Here is an 18,825-nt window from a genome sequence, read left to right as displayed (position 1 = left end):
CACCCTCAGGGAATGGCAGCCTCCCGATCTCCAGCCCAGAACCCAAAGCTCCCACCCCTCCACTCATCAGTGCACCCTCAGGGAAAAGCAGTCAGTCACTCTTGCCTCCCTGTGTTTACCCAGCTGTAACTGAGCATTTTTATCTCAGGGATGCTACACCTTTCAAATCTCCAAACTTAGCAGACTCCTGTGGTGTGCTCCGCTGCTGCTCCTCCTGGCGGAGGGAGTGGAGCATCTTTCTGAGGTTCTGATCTTGCTGGGCCCCTGCTTGGAGAGCAGTCTTCCAACTGAGCCATGGTTCACAGTTTATGGCAGCTTGGAGCTGGTAGCCTACTCCTCACTTCCCCGATTGCACCTGGATTTGCTGCTCTGATGTCTGGGACCTCTGCTGTACTCAGGCATGCCTGGTCTTCCTGAGACCACAGTGTCCCACCTAGGATTCTGCCCTCCTTCGCCACCTAAGTGCCTTTCAGGTGGGGACATCCCTCACCCAAGCAGACTTTTAGGTGATTTTGCATTTCGCTGATATATCACTTTCCAGTAGCGGGCTTATGGAAGCTTCCTCCCCCTTCAGCTTATCTTCCAATATATTACTTTAGATTCACTTCTCTTCATCTCCTACCTTGCAGAATGTGGTCACTATAGTTCTTGTAGAATTTGTAGACTTGCGGCAATTCTTTTCTTAGATCTCTGGTTGAGTTCACAAATGTTTAGAATGATTTGATAGATATCTAGCTGAATTCCCATGACAACTAAGGTAGACAACTTAGTAGACAACTAAGGTCCCCTACTCCATCATCATCCTCCCTCCTCCTCTATACTATTTTCTGCAGTGGCTGCACCAATTTACATTTTCATCAGCAATGCACAAGGGTTCCTTTTTCTCTACATCCTTGCCAGCACTTGTTATTTCTTGTCTTTTTGATACTGTCCATCCTGAGAAACGTGAATTGGTATCTCTTCATGGCTTTGAGTAGCATTTCCCTGGTTAGTGATGTCTGTTGACTATATATTCCTTCAAAATATGTCTATTCAGGGGCGCAGGGGTGGCTCAGTCATGAAGTGTCTGCCTTTGGCTCAGGTCATGATCCCAGGGTCCTGGGATCAAGCCCCGTGTCAGGCTCCCTGCTAAGTGGGAAACCTGCTTCTCCCTCTTCCATTCCCCCTGCTTGTGTTTTCTCTCTTGCTGTGTCTCTCTGTCAAATAGGTAAAATCTTTAAAAACAACAACAGCAACAAAATAGGTCTATTCAGGTCTCTGCCCTTTTTAAATTGGATTGTTTGGTTTCTTGGTGTTAAGTTGTGTAAGTTTTTTCATACTTTGGATATTAACCCCTTGTTGAATATATAATTTGCAAATATCTACTCCCATTGCCTTTTAGTTTTGTTAATCATTTCCTTTGCTGTGCAAAAGCTTTTTTATTCTGGTAGTCCCAATAGTTTATTTTTGCTTTGTTTCCCTTGCCTGAGGAGACCCATCTAGACAAATGATGCTAAGCCTGATGTCAAAGAAATTACTGGCTTTCTTCTAGTAGCGATATAGTTTCAGGTCTCACATTTGTTTATTTATTTATTTAATTTATTTGACAGACAGAGATCACAAGTAGGCAGAGAGGCAGGCAGATAGAGAGGGAGAAGCAGGGTCCTGCTGAGCAGAGAGCCCAATGTGGGGCTTGATCCCAAGACCCTGAGATCATGACCTGAGCTGAAGTCAGTGACTTAACTCACTGAGCCACCCAGATGCCTCCAGATCTCACATTTAGGTCTTTAATTTATTTAGGTTTCTTTTTGTCTATGGTTTAAAAAGTGATCCAGTTTGATTCTTTTCAACATGGTGGTTTAGTTTTCCCCATACCATTTATTGAAGAAACTTTTCCCCCCCATTTATCAGGATTAATTGACCATGTAAGTGAGAGTTTGTTCCTGGGCTCTCTGTTCTCTTCCACTGATCTGTTTGTCAATTTTTTTGCCAGTACCACACTGTCTAGATTATTACAGCTTTGTGGTATAATTTGAAATCTGGATTTGTGCCATCCCCAGCTTTGTTCTTTCTCCAGATTGTTTTGGCTCTGGGTCTTTTGCGGTTCCAAATGAATTTTAGGATAATTTGTCCTAGTATTATGAAACTACTGTTGTTATTTTGGTACAGATTGCATTGAAATTTTAGGATGCTTTAGGTAACATGGGCATTTTACCAATATTTATTCTTCTAATCCATGAGCATGGAATATCTTTCCATTGTTTGTGTCATCTTTAATTTCTTTTGTCAGTGTTTTAGTTTTCAGGGTTACTTGTCTTTCACCTCCTGCCAAGTTTATTCTTGGGCATTTTATTCTTTTTGGTGCAGTTGTAAATGAAATTGGTTTCTTAATTTCTCTGCTACTTTGTTATTAGTATATAGAAGTACAAAAGATTTTTGTATGTTAATTTGTATTTTGCAACTTTACTGAATAAATCTATTCTAATAGTTTTTTGATGGAGTCTTTAGGATATTCTCTGTGTAGTATCATTTTATCTGCAAATCATGACCGTTTTACTTCTTCTTTACCAATTTTGATGACTTTTAGTTCTTGCTGATGGTTACAGCTAGTATTTTCAGTTTTATATTGAATAAAATGTGAGTGTAGAGATCTTTGTTCCTGATCTTACAGGAAAAATTCTGTTTCTCACCATTGAGTGTGATGTTAGCTGTGGGTTTTTCATATGCAGCTTCTATTATGTTGAGGTATGTTCCCTCTACACTCATTTTCTTGAGCATTTATATCATGAACAGATGTTGAATTTGCCAAATGCCTTTTCTGTATCTGCTGAGATGGTCACATGATTCTTATCCTTCATTTTGTTAATATGGTTTAGCACATTGATTTTGTGCAAAGCAAACCACTCTTGTGTCCCCAGAACAAATCTCACTTGATTGTGATGAAGATCCTGTTAATGTATTGTTGAATGATGTTTCCTGATACTTTGTTGAGGATTTTTGCATCTGTGTTGATCAGGGATAGTCGCCTGTAGTTTTCCTTTTTTGTGAAGTCTTTGGTTTTGATATGAGGGTAAATGCTGGCTGTGTAGATGGTATTTAGAGGCTTTCCTCTTTTTTTGAGTACTTTGTGGAGAATATGTATTCTTAAATGTATGGTAGAATTTTCTTGTCAATCCATTTGGTGCTGGACTTCTGTTTATTGGGAGTTCATTGATTACCAGTTGTTTTATTAGTAATTGGTCTGTTCAGGTTTTTAATTTCCTCCTGCTTCAGTTTTGAAAGATTATATGTTTTTATGAAATTACCCATGTTTTTCTAGGTTGTCCAATTTGTCCACATAATTTTTCCTAGTAGTCTTTTAAAATCCTTTGTATGTTTATGGTGTGGGATATTACTTATTTCTCATTTTATTTCTTTGTGTCCTCTTTTTCTTTTTCCTTGATGACTCTAGCTAAGGTTTATTTTGTTTATTCAAAGAACCAGCTCTGGTTTCATCTCTTTTTTTTCTTTTAAGATTTTATTTATTTATTTATTTTTTCAGAGAGAGAGAGAGGATGTGTGCAGGAGCAGGGGAAGCAGCTGGCAGAGGGAGAAGCAGGCTCCCTGCTGAGCAAGGAGCCCAGTGTGGGACTTGATCCCAGGACCCTGGGATCACGACCTGAGGCAAAGACAGATGCTTAACTGACTGAGCCACCCAGAAGTCCCTCATTGATCTTTCTTTTCTTTTCTTTCTTTTTTTTTTCTTTAGTGTCCATTTATTTCTGTCTAATCTTTATCATCCCCCCGCCCCCCGCGCCGCCATTAACTTTGGACTTTGTTCTTTTTTTTTTTTTTTTTTTTAAGCTCCTGTATGTGTAAGTTTAGAATGTTTATTTGACATTTTTCTTGTTTCTGAGATAGGACTGTATCTCTATAAATTTCCCTCTTAGAACTGCTTTTTCTGTGTCCCAAAGATTTGGGACCATTGTATTTTCAGTTTTCTTAATGTATTTTTTAATTTTCTCTATGTTTGTGGTTTTGTTGTTGTTGTTGTTGACCCATTGGTTGTTTAGTAGCATGTTGTAGCCTCCATGTGTTTGTGTTTTTTTTCCCTTTTTCTGGTAATTGATTACTAATTTCATATTGTGGTAGTTGGAAAAGATATTTCAGTCTTGTTCATTCTTCTTGAGAGTGTTCCATGTGCTCTTGAAAAGAACATGTATTCTATTTTCTGGGTGGAATGTTCCATGTTAGTCTGTTCTTACATGTTTTTTATGGGTACTGTTTGCTCATGGATTTTTCTGTCTGGATGATCTATCCAGGGGTGTAAATGAAGTGTTAAAGTATTACTATAATTGTCAATTTCTTTATGTCATTAATATTTGCTGTATGTATTTAGGTGCTCTGGTGTTGGGTGCATAGATACTTAAAATGTTATATTTTCTTGTTGGATTGGTTCCCTGATCATTATGTAATGGTCTTTTTTGTCTCTTGTTACAGTCTTTGTTTTAAAATTTATTTTATCTGATAAAAGTATTGCTACCCTGGGTTTTTTTTTTTCTTCCAGTCGTATGGAATATTTTCATCCATCCTTTCATTTTCAGTGTCTCTTTGTCTTTAGGTATGAAATGAGTTTTCTCGTAGACAGAATACAGATGGGATTTTTCTTTTTTTTAATCCATTCCATCACCCTGTGTCTTTTCACTGAAGCATTTAAACCATTACATTTAAAGAAATTATTGGTATGTACTTGTTGCCATTTTGTTCATTGTTTTCTGGTTGTTTTTATAGTTTTCTGTCCTTTCTTCTCTTTGATTTTTTTTTTCTTTTAACTGTGATCAATGACTTTCTTTAGTGTCATGGTTGGCTTTCTTTCCCTTTATCTTTTTGTGTATTTATTATAGGTTTTTTGGTTTGTGGTTACCATGAGGTTCATATATAACATTCCTAAGTATACAGTATGAGGACATTCTAAAAGAGCTTCATTTTTACTGTCCCCCACCATGTTTTATGTATATGATATTTTGTATCTTTTTATTTTTTGAGTCCCCTGAACTTTTTAGATATAATTTACTCTACTGCTTTTGTCTTTCAACCTTCATTATAAATGATTATTGTACTGTTTTATTGTGTGTTTGCTTTTGCTCATGAAATTTTTTACTTTTGTAAATTTCTCCTAGTTTGGCCTTTTCTTTTCTACTTGAAGTCCCTTTAACATTTCTTGTCAGACTGTTTTTGTTTGGGAAATTCTTTATCCCTCCTTCAATTCTGAGTGATAGTCTTGTCTGGTACAGTATTCTTAGTTGTAGGTTTTTCCTTTCAGCACTTTGAATATATCATGACACTCTCTTCTGACCAGCAAAGTTTGTGCTGAAAAATCTGCTGATAGCCTTAATGAGGTTGCCTTTTGTGTTACTAGTTGCTTCTCTCTTTCTGCTTTTAAAATTCTATTTTTAATCTTTTGCATTTTAATTATTATATATTGTGGCATAGACCTCCTTGGGATTATCTTGTTTGGAACTTCTTTGCTTCCTGAATCTGGATGTCTGTTTCCTTCCCCAGGTTAGGGAAGTTTTCAGCTATTATTTCTTCAAATAAATTTTCTGCCCCTCCCTTTCTTCTTCTGAGATCCCTATAATCTGAATATTTGCTTGATGTTGTCCAAGAGATTCCTTTACTGTCCTCATTTTAAAAAATTCTTTTCTTTTTGCTGTTCTTCTTGAGTGCTTTCCAGTACCATGTCTTCTACTTCACTGACCCATTCTTCTGCATCCTCTAATCTGTTGATTCCCTCTAGTATGTTTTCATTTCAGTTTTTTTATTCTTCAACTCTGATTGGTTCTTTTTAACATTTTCTTTTTGTTGAAGTTCTCATTAAGTTCAACTCCTCTTCTCTCCAGTCTGGTGAGACTGCATTACCTCTTTTTCTGAGGTTTGGTGGTGTTTTCTTTCTTTCTTTCTTTCTTTTTTTTTTAAGATTTTATTTATTTATTTTGGGAAGAGAGAGAGAGAGAGAATACAAGCAGGGGGAATGGCAGGGAGAGGAGAAGCAGGCTTCCACTGAGCAGAGAGCTGGACATGGGGCTCAATCCCAGGACTCTGGGACCAGGACCTGAGGCCAAGGCAGATGCTTAATTGACTGAGAGAAGACTGAGCCACCCAGGTGCTCCTGGTGGTGGTGTTTTATTTGGGACATTCCTCTGTCTCCTAATTTTGCTTGATTTTTGTGTTTGTTTCTGGGAATTCTGTGTAACAACTACTTCTGCACTTGAGGGAATGGTCTTGTGTATGGTCATCCCATGTATAGACTATGTGTGCCTGTTGCCTTTGGCTGACTCTCTGGAGATGTGGCTGGATTGGCTGGGGGTCCCAGGGCACTCTGCTGGGGCTGCTGTGGTGGGATGGCTAGAGCTGAAGTAGGTATGGGGCAGGGTGGTCCTGGGGTTCTCTACCCGGAAGGTTCCCTGGCAGGACAGCTGAAGTTGAACTAGGTGTAAGCCAGGATGTCCTGGGGTGTTCGGTGCTGGGGGCACCTGCAGATGAGGTGAGGTGTTGGCTGGGGTTCCTGGAGTACTCAGCATTGGAGATGCCCTAGCAAGTAATCTGAATCTAAGATGTTGAGGGCTTGGGGGTGTTCTGTGGTGCTTTGTACCTTTGTTACCTTGGTGAGATGGCTGGAGCTGTAGTGATTGGTGACCTAGGATGTCTTGGTGTGTGCTGTGCTGGGGCTATCTTGGTGGGACAGATTGTGCTGCCACCAGGACTCCTGGATCTTACTCTTGTCCATGCTGTCAAGGTAGAGGCAGAGTATAAACTGTGGTGTTTACCCACCCTCTGTCCTAGAGAGAGTTCCAGCAGTTCTCCCCACTGTTTGATAGAGTTCTAGAGGTAGATCTTTTATATTCTAGTTTCCTTTTTAAACTGTGGTTGTTTTCCTGTGCCAGGACATCCAGGGCTCACTGAGCCAGCAGGCCAGCTATGGTGCCCAGACCTGCTCTGATCTGTGTTGTCAGAGTGGAAAGGAACTTCAGTGTGGCACTTGCCAGCTCTTTTGATCTGGAGAGAGTGTCAGCAGCTCCTCTGCTGTTTAGCAGGGTTCTAGGACTGGTTTCTTTATATTCCCGTTGCCCTTTTAGACTGTGGCCTTTTTTCTGTGCCCCAGAGCATTCACATCTGCTCAGGGTTCCTCCACATATCCCTCCCCACTGCAGTTCACATCATTTGGGGGATGGAGGTTCTCTTCATTGCCAAGTATCTATCTCCCTTGCCTTCTGTAATCTATCTTTTGTTGGTCAGAAGGTGTTCAGTTAGCCCTCAGTTCTTTAAGAGGAATTGCTATAGAAATGGGTGTAGATTTGTGCGTTCGTGGGGAAGTTGTATTTAGGGTCTTCCTGTATTGCCATTTTTGAACCAGAACCTGTTTTATGTTTTCTTGATAGGTTACCTAGTAGTTGATCTGTTCTGTTAAGCTATTTCAGAGAATAACCTTTTCAATTTAATTTTTCTGTTTCTTTTTTAAAGCTTTGTTATCTGCTTTTATATTCTGCTTTCTTTCAGTTTATCTTTCCCCCCTCAAACTTTTGAACTAGTAGTTTAATACATACTTTTAAATTTTTTTATATGTGATATTGTAATTAAGTCCATTGTAGAGAACACAAATAGCCACACCTAGTTGCAAGGGACGCTGGGAAAATGTAGCCATTTGCCCATCCTTTCTGTTACAGTAGTAGATATGGAAGTTGAATTTTAGATTGCTACTTAGCAGTCTCTGTTACACTCTTAATGCTTTAAAAATCAAGCAAGTAACATGTACATAGGGAAACTTTAATTACAGAAACAGGTAAAATGAAATGCACATCTGTTTCTTCTTCCTTCCTTCATATCTGTCTTCTTTCCCAGAGGTAAGCACTATGAAGTTTTGTGTCTATTTTTCCAAAAAAAATTATTACATGCCAAATAATGTATCCATATATTTAGTTCTAACTCAAAAAACATTGTATTATCCATTTACACATTTTGCTCTTTTTCAGTTTCTTTCTGTATCTGGTCATACAGATTTACTTCATTTATTGTAATGACTGTATAGTATTCCATTTTATGGGTGGAACATTGTCCTGCTAATGGACATTTAGATCCACTAGGTTTTGCTCTTATAAGCAGTGCTATAATAAACACCTGTGTGTATGTGAGTATATTTTTGTGAGTGTATCCATTGGCTTAGAACCCAGCAATGGAATTAGGTCAGTGAGTATGAATATTTAAAAAGTTAAAAAAGAGAGCTTTCTAGATAGCCAACCTTAGTGGTGGTCTCCTAAGTCCAGAACTCTACATATCCTCCAAGAACTGTATAGGTCAATAAGAATAACAATCAGAACTATCATTTTTATGGCTTTAATGTAGCCCAGAGGCAGGAAACTACAAACTTCAATTAACAATAAGAAAGACTCCCAATTTCTAGTTGGTCTATTTCTTGAGTTCCTACTACACGTCTCTGTGGAGAGTTGGAGTGTTGAGAAACTGCACAGAAGAAAGAGAAGGGAATTTAGGTAAAATTACTCTCAGGAAGAGGAAGTTCACTGTAAGAGTGAAAAATACTGGAAAAGAGTCCTGTTAGGTCAGCAGTAACTTCAGGGGAGGGACTTAAACATGCACCCAGGAATCAAGGAGGCAGTCATGGAAGGGTATTGCTTCTGGGGAAGACCTATTAGAAGGAAGGGAAAGGCGTTTTTGGAAATTGTGAAGTGAAGGAAAAATGAAGTGAGGTAGATTTATGTGTCTGCAAGATAAAAACCACAAATATTGAGGGAGCTATTAGCCCCCTCCCTAAAATCAAGATGTGCATTAGCTAAATGGCACTTTGCCTTATTGACAGACAAGGGGGCTCTTGAACTGGGAGTCATGTTTGCCATCCCACTGTCAACTCTGTGAACAAAATGCACAGATACAAATAGTTCATATAAAGCTTATTAAAATAAAAAGAGAATAAAAAACTTCAATTGAGAAAACACCCTTTGCTATAAAGTTAATCATGAAGTAGATGATCATACTGCAGTCTGAGTTCAGTGGCTTCAAGTAAGTATTTGAGGTTATGAAAACCAGAAACTTAGAAACTCATGACAAAATGGACATGAAATAGATGTAAAGTTAGAGCTGATTGAATTAAAATGGATGGGGGCACCAGAATTATTTATCAGACATGAAGATAGAAAGTGTTTTAGGGAGAATTCACTTGAATGAACTTAATAAGGAACACTGAAGGAAAGTGGGAAAAACCAAGAAATTGAAGATAAGAAGGTAAAAAGTGATTTAAGTAGATGATAAGCAAAGAGTGAATATAGATGTGATTGGAGTGACTAAGGAAGAAAACCAAGACCTGAATTAATGTTTTTAAAACTGTGTTCTAAGAAAACCTATATAAAATAAGACCTAGAGCTACCTAATGAAAAAGCCCACTGAGCACCTGGGAAAATTAACCTTGAGTAAAACTTGAGTAAAAATCCAAGTGTGAGTATTAGATTTTTAAAATAAAAAATCTTCAGGACTTGGAGGCAGAAATTTCCTATACATTACAAAGAGGAGAGACTGAGTAGCATCAGACTTCTCAAAAGCAACACCTAAAACAAGGCAACAATGGAAAAGTACTTTCAGGAGACATGAGGAGAGATTATGAGACTAAGGATTTTATATCTTGCCAAGCTGATGTTCATATATTAAGACTAAAGAAAACCAGTTTTAACTATGTAAGAACTGAGGGAATACTGTGTCCCCAGGCTTTCCTTGAGGAATCTTCTAGCAGATGAGCGTCATCCAAGCAAGAGATTTCCAAGGAGAAATTTTGATGAAAGGATTAATGGTGCTTATTTAATTATAAGTCTAAGACTAAAGCAGGGCTGGAAATGAGGGTGGGAGACAATGTATAAATGCTATGTTTTAGTTGCAGAAAAAATGCAGCTGAAAAAATGGGAGGAGAAGAAGAAAGAGTATAGCAGACTAAGTTCACTGATGATTGTGAATCAACAGATACTGTTACAAATAGGCAACCCAGTTAATAAAACAGTAAATAATAAACAGATGAAGTCTTATAAAATAGGTATAATTATAAAAGTACCCACTAGATAAAAAATATAAACTTTGTAAATAACAGTATAAATACACAAACAGCAAATATAACATGGTTCATAGAGAGTAATTATAGAGAGTAAAAATCAAATCTTTTATGTGAATATGAATGGCTTAGCTTATTAAACTTACTTACTTTATTAAAAGAAAAAACCAAGACCAGCTATATGTGGTATATAGGAGACACTTAAAATGATTTTAAAAAGTTAAAAATAAGGGATGGGCAAGAGGTATACCAGAAACAGAAACAACACAGCAGCATTTGTGATCCTAATATTGGATGAGGTAAAATTCAAGCTTTAAATATGACAAGGAAAGACGTTTTTACATGCTAAAAGCTATGATTCATAATGGTGATATAAAAAAATCTATGTCCCAAATGATAAAACCATGGACTTTATAAAGCAGAAACTATGGGAAAATCCAAGGAGCCATAGGTAGAAACAAATACTTGCCTTAAACATGATTAATACAATACAATACAAACCCCATTCTGCATAGCAAAAATCTATAAAGAAAGTCAAAAGACAATAACAAAGTGGGAGGGAGCATTTGCAATGTAGGTCCCAAATAAAAGACAAATATCCCAGGGCGCCTGGGGGGTTCAGTCAGTTAATCTCCCTCTCCCCATCCCCTCCCTGTTCCCCTGTTCATGCTATCTTTCTCTCTCTATCTGTCTCTCTCTCAAATAAATCTTCAAAAAAAAAAAAGACTAATATCTTTAATATGTTAAAAAAAAGTCTTAAAAATTGAGGAAATAAGACAGAAATTGATAGAGAAACAGGAAACCATGGATAGCTCACAAAAATATATATAAAATGGACCTTAAACATATGGAAAGATTTTCAACTTGACTCATTATGTTGAAAATGCAAATAAAAGGGCGCCTGGGTGGCTCAGTGGGTTAAAGCCTCTGCCTTCGGCTCAGGTCATGATCCCAGGGTCCTGGGATCGAGCCCTGCATCGGGCTCTCTGCTCAGCGGGGAGCCTGCTTCCCTCTCTCTGCCTGCCTCTCTGCCTGTCAAATAAATAAACATCTTTAAAAAAAAAAAAAAAGAAAATGCAAATAAAAATTACACTGAGTCATCATTTCTCATCTGTCAGTTTTGCAAAAAATAAACAACTTGAAAACATTTTCTGTTGGTAAGTCTGGCAGAGCAGACTCTCATAAATTGCTGGGAGAGGGATATGATAATTTCTAAGACTAAGTGGGTATTATTTACATGTGAACCCAGAAAACAGACAAGGAAAACGTTGAGTGCAAATGGAGAGGGAGTGGTGAGTGAGAGTCAAAGGTGCTCCCACACCCACCCTGCCCTTGACAGGAGACTTGGTCAGGTTCGGGGAAGAACTCACTAACTCTTCAGATTCAGCTGGGAACAAGGAGACCACGCCAGCCACTGAGGGAAGGAAGGTAGCATGGGGGCCTTCGTAAAAGGTGCTGACAGTCCTGAGAAGACATTTGAGGACAGTGAGGCAACCCAGCCATCGGTGTCAGGAATGGGATACCACTCCTAGAAGATATTTACACTGAAGATACACTTCTCATCATCCAAAATTATAGACATACAAGGTTACTACTGTTGTGTTACTTGCAATTACAAAATAATGTAGGCAACTTGAATTTAAAATAATGTAAATAACACATGGGAGATTAGTTGAGTAAACTTTGGTACATGCACACAGTAGAGTACCAGGCAGGAAGAAGAGCAAGTGTGATCTCTGTGAACTGATAGGAAGTGATTCTTGGGATATATTTTTAAGTGAAGAAACCCGAGGTGCTAAAGAGTATCTGTAGTAGGTTACTTTCCTTCTTAAACAGAAGAGGGAACTAAAAAGGTATACATGTATCTACTCATTTCTGTAATATACGCATGAGAGATAAATCAGAAAATGAGATTAATGATAGGGTGGGTAGAATTAGGGTGGAAGGGATGGGGAGTGATGTTAAATTATGTTAATGTTTACAAATTAAAAAAAAATCAAGACTGAGGGAAAACCTTTCAGATGAAATAAAAACAAATTGAACCTGTGTTTCAAATGAGTAACTTTTGAACACAGTATTTTGACTATCTACCTTTAGTCCAGTGACAAATAGTTGTAAAGCAATACTGAATTTTTTTTTCTCAGTCATATGGGGTAGCATTTCTGAAACCAGTTTCTCTGTATTTGAGGATTAAATAAGTCCATTTTGAGGATAATGGGAGTCCAGGGTTTACTGTAGGAGAAAAGAGTTCTGAATATGGTAAGGGGTAAATTAGAGTGAGTCCTGTGGTTAAATTGGATGAGAATTGGAGCTATTAGTATGAACTCAGTGTTTTCATACTACTTTTAGCAATGTGTGTGTGTGTATGTGTGTATGTATGTGTGTATCTGTGGATTTCCTAGCTCTGCCCTCTAGGACAGCTTTTTAGAAGCGGTCTTATCCCTCAACTCCCAATCCCAAAGGGATCTGAATCCTTTGGAGAGATGGCTGATTCTGGGCTTGGGCCAAGAAAAAGTACAAGATGAACCTGAAAGGAAGGCAATTCCAGAATGTAACATTGCTCAATGAGTGATGGAGAGACATCAGAGTGGCACAGGAACCCTCTTGAATGAGCTCTCTCTGGCAACTATGGAGCAATTTAAACATAAAACAAGAATTCCTAAGTTCATACTTGTGGATGATGTAAATGAATGGGAAAGACAGAGACCTTTTTGATAATAGAATGCCAACTAATAAATGGGGTGAGGGAAATCCCCATTAGACAGCTACCGTGGCAATAATTGTGTCAGGGAAGAGTCATGAGTGTTAAAGCTAGTAGGTGAAAGTGTGATGAAAAATAGGATTTTTACATTTCTAAGAATTTCCCCACAGTGTACTTATTAAAAATGGAAAAGTAAGAAATTTGCAGGAGAGAGGCCTGCATATGTTACCACCTTTAATGGCCAAATCGACGTTATGCTCCTCCCCTCCTTTAAAGTAGGCTCCACACCCAGCGTGGAACCCAATACCAGGCTTGAACCCATGATCCTAAGATCAAGACCTAAGCTGTGATCAGGAATCGGACACAAAACTGACTGAGCCACTCAGGTGCCCCAGTATGTGCCTTTTGATGTGATTTACTGAGAGGGTCACTTCTGTGATACTCTGGAAAAATGCTCACCCTGAAATTAAATATGAAGAAATATTAAGCCCAAATTGAAGACAAATAACCAAATGACCAATCTGTGATCTTCAAAGATGTCATGGTCATAAAGAAAAGGACTGAGTGGGGGATATTAAAGGAGGCTAAAAGAAGGGACTGGTGCTCTTCCATTAGATTCTAGGACCAGATTTTTGTTGCTATAAAGAGTGTTATTGGAATAACTGGCAAAATTTGAACAAGGGTTTATAATAGTAGTATTAGTTTCCTGATTTTGACAGTCTCACTGCAGTTTTATGAGAATGTCCTTGTTCTTAGGAGATACATACTGAGGTACTTAGAGGTAAAGCGGCATCATGTCTGTAGCTTACTCTCAAAAAGTTCAGGAGAAAAATTGTGAGTATAAATGTACATATGTAAAGAGAAGAAAAAATATATATGAATACATAGGAGAGAGAGGAGATGTGGGTGGGGACAGAGAGGGAAAAAGAAAACGTCTGTGGTAAAATGTTAAATGGATTATCTAGGTGAGGGATATATACTTTTTTTTTAAACTGTTCCAGAAATTTTTATGTAAGTTTAAAATGATTTCAAAGTAAGGTTAAAAGAGTAAAATAATGCCAGATTCAAATGGAACCTTTAAAAATAGAACACTGGTTTATCCTCCCCAGCAGGGTAGAGGTGCTGCCCTCCCTGCGTGCTTACAGACCCTGTGGTGGGTGGGGGCTCTCCAGCTTTGTCATTCTGTAATGTAAATGCCCGTCATTTTGTAATGTAGTTGTATCTGGTTCTTTACCATTTTGAGCTCAGGTGTAAATTTATCCCTACAGGTTGTTGATGAGCGAGAATTTTTTGAGATCATGCCCAATTATGCCAAGAACATCGTTGTTGGTTTTGCAAGAATGAACGGGAGGACCGTTGGAATTGTTGGCAACCAACCTAAGGTGGCTTCAGGTAGGCAGGAGAGGCTCTCACACACCTCAGGTGGCAGCTGGGGGCCAGGGCTGCCTGGGCTCACAGTGTCTGCCTTCTGGCCTTCTCTTCAGGTGAGCCCTCCATGGCCAGAGAAGAAACTCAGATGTTGTTGTAATAGTTCTTTTCTCTTTTAATGTTCATATCCCAGAATGGTTCTTTCATTCTTTAATTTTTTGAGGGTTTATAGGTAAGTTTCTTTTTTTGAGTCAAGAGGGTCTTTATTTTTTCAGAGGTCTGCTTTCTGTTTCCCCCTAGTTAGACTTCTGTCTCACCCACTGAATTATGAGCTCCATGAGGGTGGGGGTGTTGGTGTCCTCGCCATCATTTTATTTCCGGTGTCTTTTTTTTTTTTTAAAGATTTTATTTATTTATTTGACAGATAGAGATCACAAGTAGGCAGAGAGGCAGGCAGAGAGAGAGAGAGAGAGAGAGAGGAGGAGGCAGGTTCCCTGCTGAGCAGAGAGCCCGATGTGGGGCTCCATGTGGGGCTCCATGTGGGGCTCGATCCTAGGACACCGGGACCACGACCCGAGCCGAAGGCAGAGGCTTTAACCTACTGAGCCACCCAGGTGCCCCCATTATTTCCGGTGTCTTCAGTGGTGGCTGGTACACAGTTGGAGACTCGTCCATGGCTGTGCTCTGGGTACAGTTGGTGGAAGTGTGACATGGGGACTGTAGACACTGCTTATCTCCTGTTTTCCTTCTTAGGTTTGTTTTTAATCCCTGTGTAGGAGAACTATGCCCTCCCTTATTGACCCAGCTTCATCTTTTATTTCTGTTTTTTTTTTTTAACAATATTTTTTATCATGGTAATATATATATAAATAATCTAAAGGTTGCTTTTTTTTTTTTTTTAAGAATTTATTTGTTTATTTGACAGAGAGAGATCACAAGTAGGCAGAGAGGCAGGCAGAGAGAGAGAGGAAGCAGGCTCCCCACCAAGCAGTGAGCCTGATGCGGGACTCAATCCCAGGACCCTGAGATCATAACCCGAGCCGAAGGCAGGGGCTTAACCCACTGAGCCACCCAGGCGCCCAAAGGTTGCTGTTTTAACCATTATTTTAAGGGTATAATGTAGTGGCATTAATTACATTCACACTGTGTGCAGCTGTAACCATTATCTTCCAGAAATTTTTCAAGTAGAAAGAGACTCCTTTCCACTTACCCCCCCAGAACTTGATAATCTAAATCTACTCTCTGTGAATCTACCCATTCTAGATATCCCGTGTAAGAGGAATCACATAGTAGTTGTCTTTTTGTGTCTAATTTATTTTACTTAGCATAATGTTTTCAAGTTTCATCAACATGGTAGCATGTATCAGAACTTTATTTTACCTTTTCATGGCTAAGTAATATTCCATAGCATGTGTATACCACATTTTGTTTAATCATTCATCTGTGATGGACACTTGGATTGTTTCCAACTTTTGGGTATCGTGAATAACACTACAATAAATATCGGTATGCAAATATCTATTTGAATCCCTGTTTTCAGTTCCTTTGAGAATACACCTATGAGTGGCATTAGTCACATGGTAATTTTATGTTTACTTTGAGGAAACATTATACTGTTTTCCACAGTGGCTGCACAGTTTTACATTCTCACTAGCAAAGCAGGGGGTTCCAGTTACATCACACTGTCTCCAGCACTTTTAATTTTCTGGTGTGTTTTGATAATAGCTATCCTAATGAGTGGTTTTCATTTTAAATTTCCCTAATGATTAGTGATGTTGAGCATCTTCGCATGTGCTTATTGGCCATTTGTAGGTCTTCTTTGGAGAAATATCTATTAGATTCCTTTGTGCATTTTTTTTTCCTTTGTGCATTTTTAATTATTTTTGTTGTTGAGTTGTTGGAATGCTTTATATTTTGGATATTAAACCCTTATCAGCTATATGATTTGTAGTATTTCCTCCCATTCTGTAGGTTGTCTTTTCACTTTCTTGATAATGTCATTTGGTGCACAAAATTTTTAAAATTTGATGAAGTCCAATATATCTTTGTTGTTTGTGCTTGGCAGAGTACCTGTTGACAAGTCCAATGTCATGAAATTTTCTAAGTTTTCTTTTAGGAATTTTATGTTCTTAGCTTTTACATTTAGGTTTGATCAATTTTTAGTAAATTTTCACATATGATGTGAGTTAAGGGTCCAACTTTATTCTTTTGCACATAGAAATCCAGTTACCTGAACACCCATTTGTTGAATAGATAGTTCCTTCCCAATTGAATAACTTGGTATCCTTGTCAAAAATCAATGAGCTGTAGATGTACGTTTTTTTTTTCCTGGACTCAATACTATTTAATTGGTCTAATTAGGTTTATCCACATGCTGGTTTTCATTACCTTAGTTTTATGTACTAAGTTTTGAATTGAGAAGTGTGAATCGTCTTTTTTTTTTTTTTTAAAGTTGGTTTGGGGGGTGCCTGGATGGCTCAGTGGGTTAAGCCTCTCTGCCTTCAGCTCAGGTCATGGTCCCAGGGTCCTGGGATCAAGTCCCGCATCAGGCTCTCTGCTCAGCAGGGAGCCTGTTTCCCCTCCTCTCTCTGCCTGCCTCCCTGCCTACTTGTGATTTCTATCAAATAAATAAATAAAAATCTTAAAAAAAAAAAAAAGATTGGTTTTGCTTTTTGGGTCCTTGCAATTCCATATGAATTTGAGGATTGGCTTTTCCATTTCTGCAAAAAAGCATGTTGGAATTTTGATAAGTTTTGCATTGAATCTGAGATCACTTTAGGTGGTATTAACATCTTAATGTTTCGACCTGTGAGCATAGGGTGTCTTTCCATTTATTTTGGTCTTTTATTTCTTTAAGTAATATTTTGTAGTTTTTAGTGTACAAGTCTTTCACCTCTTGGTTAAACTTACTCTTACGAGTCTTATTCTTTTAAATACCATTATAAATGGAATTACTTTCTTGATTTCCTTTTTGGATTGTTTGTTGTTAGTGTATAGAAAGACAACTACACAACTGATTTTTGTTTGTTAGTCCTGCAACCTGCAACTTTGCAGAGTTTATTAGCTTTACTAGCCTTCTTGTGGATTCTCTGGGATATTATATGGGATCATATTTTTTGCAAAAAAGATATTTTTACATTCTCTCCAATTTGGTTACTTTTTATTATTTTTATCTTGTCTAGTTGTTCTGGCTAGAATATCCAGCACACTGTTGAATAGCATTGGTGAAAGCAGGCATCCTTATTTTGGTCCTGATCTTAGGGGGTGAACTTTGTCTTTCACTGTTGAATATGTTAGGTATGGAATTTTCATAAATGCCCTTCATCGTGGTGAGAAAATTTCCTTCTGTTCCTGGTTTTCTAAATCTTTTTTTTTTTTTTTTTTTTTTTTTAAATCTTGAAGGGTTGGTAGATTTTATCAGATTCCTTTTCTGCAACATTTGAAATGATGGTGTAGTTTTTGTCCTTCATTGATATTTTGTATGTTGAACCACTCTGCATTATTACAGTACATCCAACTTGGTCATGGTGTATAATCCTTTTTATAGAATAAATTTTATTTTTTGGAGCTCTTTAGTTTCACAGCAAAATTAAGTGAAAACTACAGAGTTACCATATGCAATCTGCTATCACACATGCACAGCTTACTTCACTATCAATATCCTGAACCAGAGTGGTGCATTTGTTACAACTGATGAATGTACATTGACACACCAGGAGTTTCTGTTCTGCATCCTCACCAGGATTTGATCTTGTCAGTCAGTGTTCTGGATTTTGGCCATTCTCATAGTTGTACAGTGGTTTCTTATTTTGATTTGCACATTTCCCTGATGACATGATGTGGAGTATCTTATCATGTCCTTATTTGCCCTATGTATATTTTTGTTTCCTTTGGTGAGGTGTCCAGATCTTTAGCCGCCCCCCCCCTTTTAAATCTTTAGCTCATTTTTTAAATCAGATTTTCTTATTGTTGAGTTTTAAGAGCTTTTTGTATACATTAGATAGCACTTCCTTTATCACATGTATATTTTGCAAATATTTTCTCCCAGACTGTTACCTTCTCATTTCTCTAGACAGCATCATTTGCAGAGCAGAAATTTTAAATTGTAATGAGGTCAGCTTATCAATGATTTTTTCCTAGATGATGCCTTTGGTAGTGTCTCTGGGAAGATACCACCATACCCAAAGTTATTTGTTTTTCTCCTATGTTATGTTCTAGGTGTTTTCAAGTTTTGTGTTTTGCATTCAGGTCTCTGGATCCATTTTTGAGTTAATTTTCATGAAAAGTTTAAGGTTTGTGTCCAGATTAATTTTTTTGCTTATGGCTTTCCAGTTGTTCCAGCACTGTTTGATGAAAAGATGGTCTTTCTTCCATTATATTACCTTTGCTTTATTTATTTATTTATTTATTTATTTATTTATTTATTTATTATCAAAGATCAGTTTGTTATATTTATGTGGGTCTATTTCTGGTTTCTCTGTTCTGTTCCACTGATGTATTTGTTTTTTCTTTCACCACTACTACATGTCTTGATTACTGTAGCTTTACAGTAAGTCTTGCAGTTAGGTATTATCAGTCGTTCAACTTCATTTTGTCTTTCAATATTGTGTTGGCTGTTCTGGGGTTTTTGCCCCTCAATATATTCTTTAGATAAGTCTGTCAATAATCCACAAAATAACTTGTTGGGATTTTG

The 18,825-nt window shown here is 37.8% G+C and overlaps 1 protein-coding gene across 1 annotated transcript in view; it reads left to right on the top strand.

Annotated features, from left to right (window-relative positions):
• The window catches only part of PCCB (propionyl-CoA carboxylase subunit beta), a 108,614-nt gene that overhangs the window by 76,793 nt on the left and 12,996 nt on the right, over positions 1-18,825 (top strand). Inside the window, exon 10 of the mRNA XM_047736261.1 lies at positions 14,033-14,156. Within this exon, the coding sequence (XP_047592217.1) occupies positions 14,033-14,156 (124 nt within the window). The remainder of the gene's footprint in view (positions 1-14,032; positions 14,157-18,825) is intronic.

The sequence above is a fragment of the Lutra lutra genome, chromosome 1 (assembly GCF_902655055.1).
Source record: "Lutra lutra chromosome 1, mLutLut1.2, whole genome shotgun sequence".
Classification (NCBI taxonomy): Eukaryota; Metazoa; Chordata; class Mammalia; order Carnivora; family Mustelidae; genus Lutra; species Lutra lutra.
This window is presented reverse-complemented; position numbering and strand designations above follow the sequence as displayed.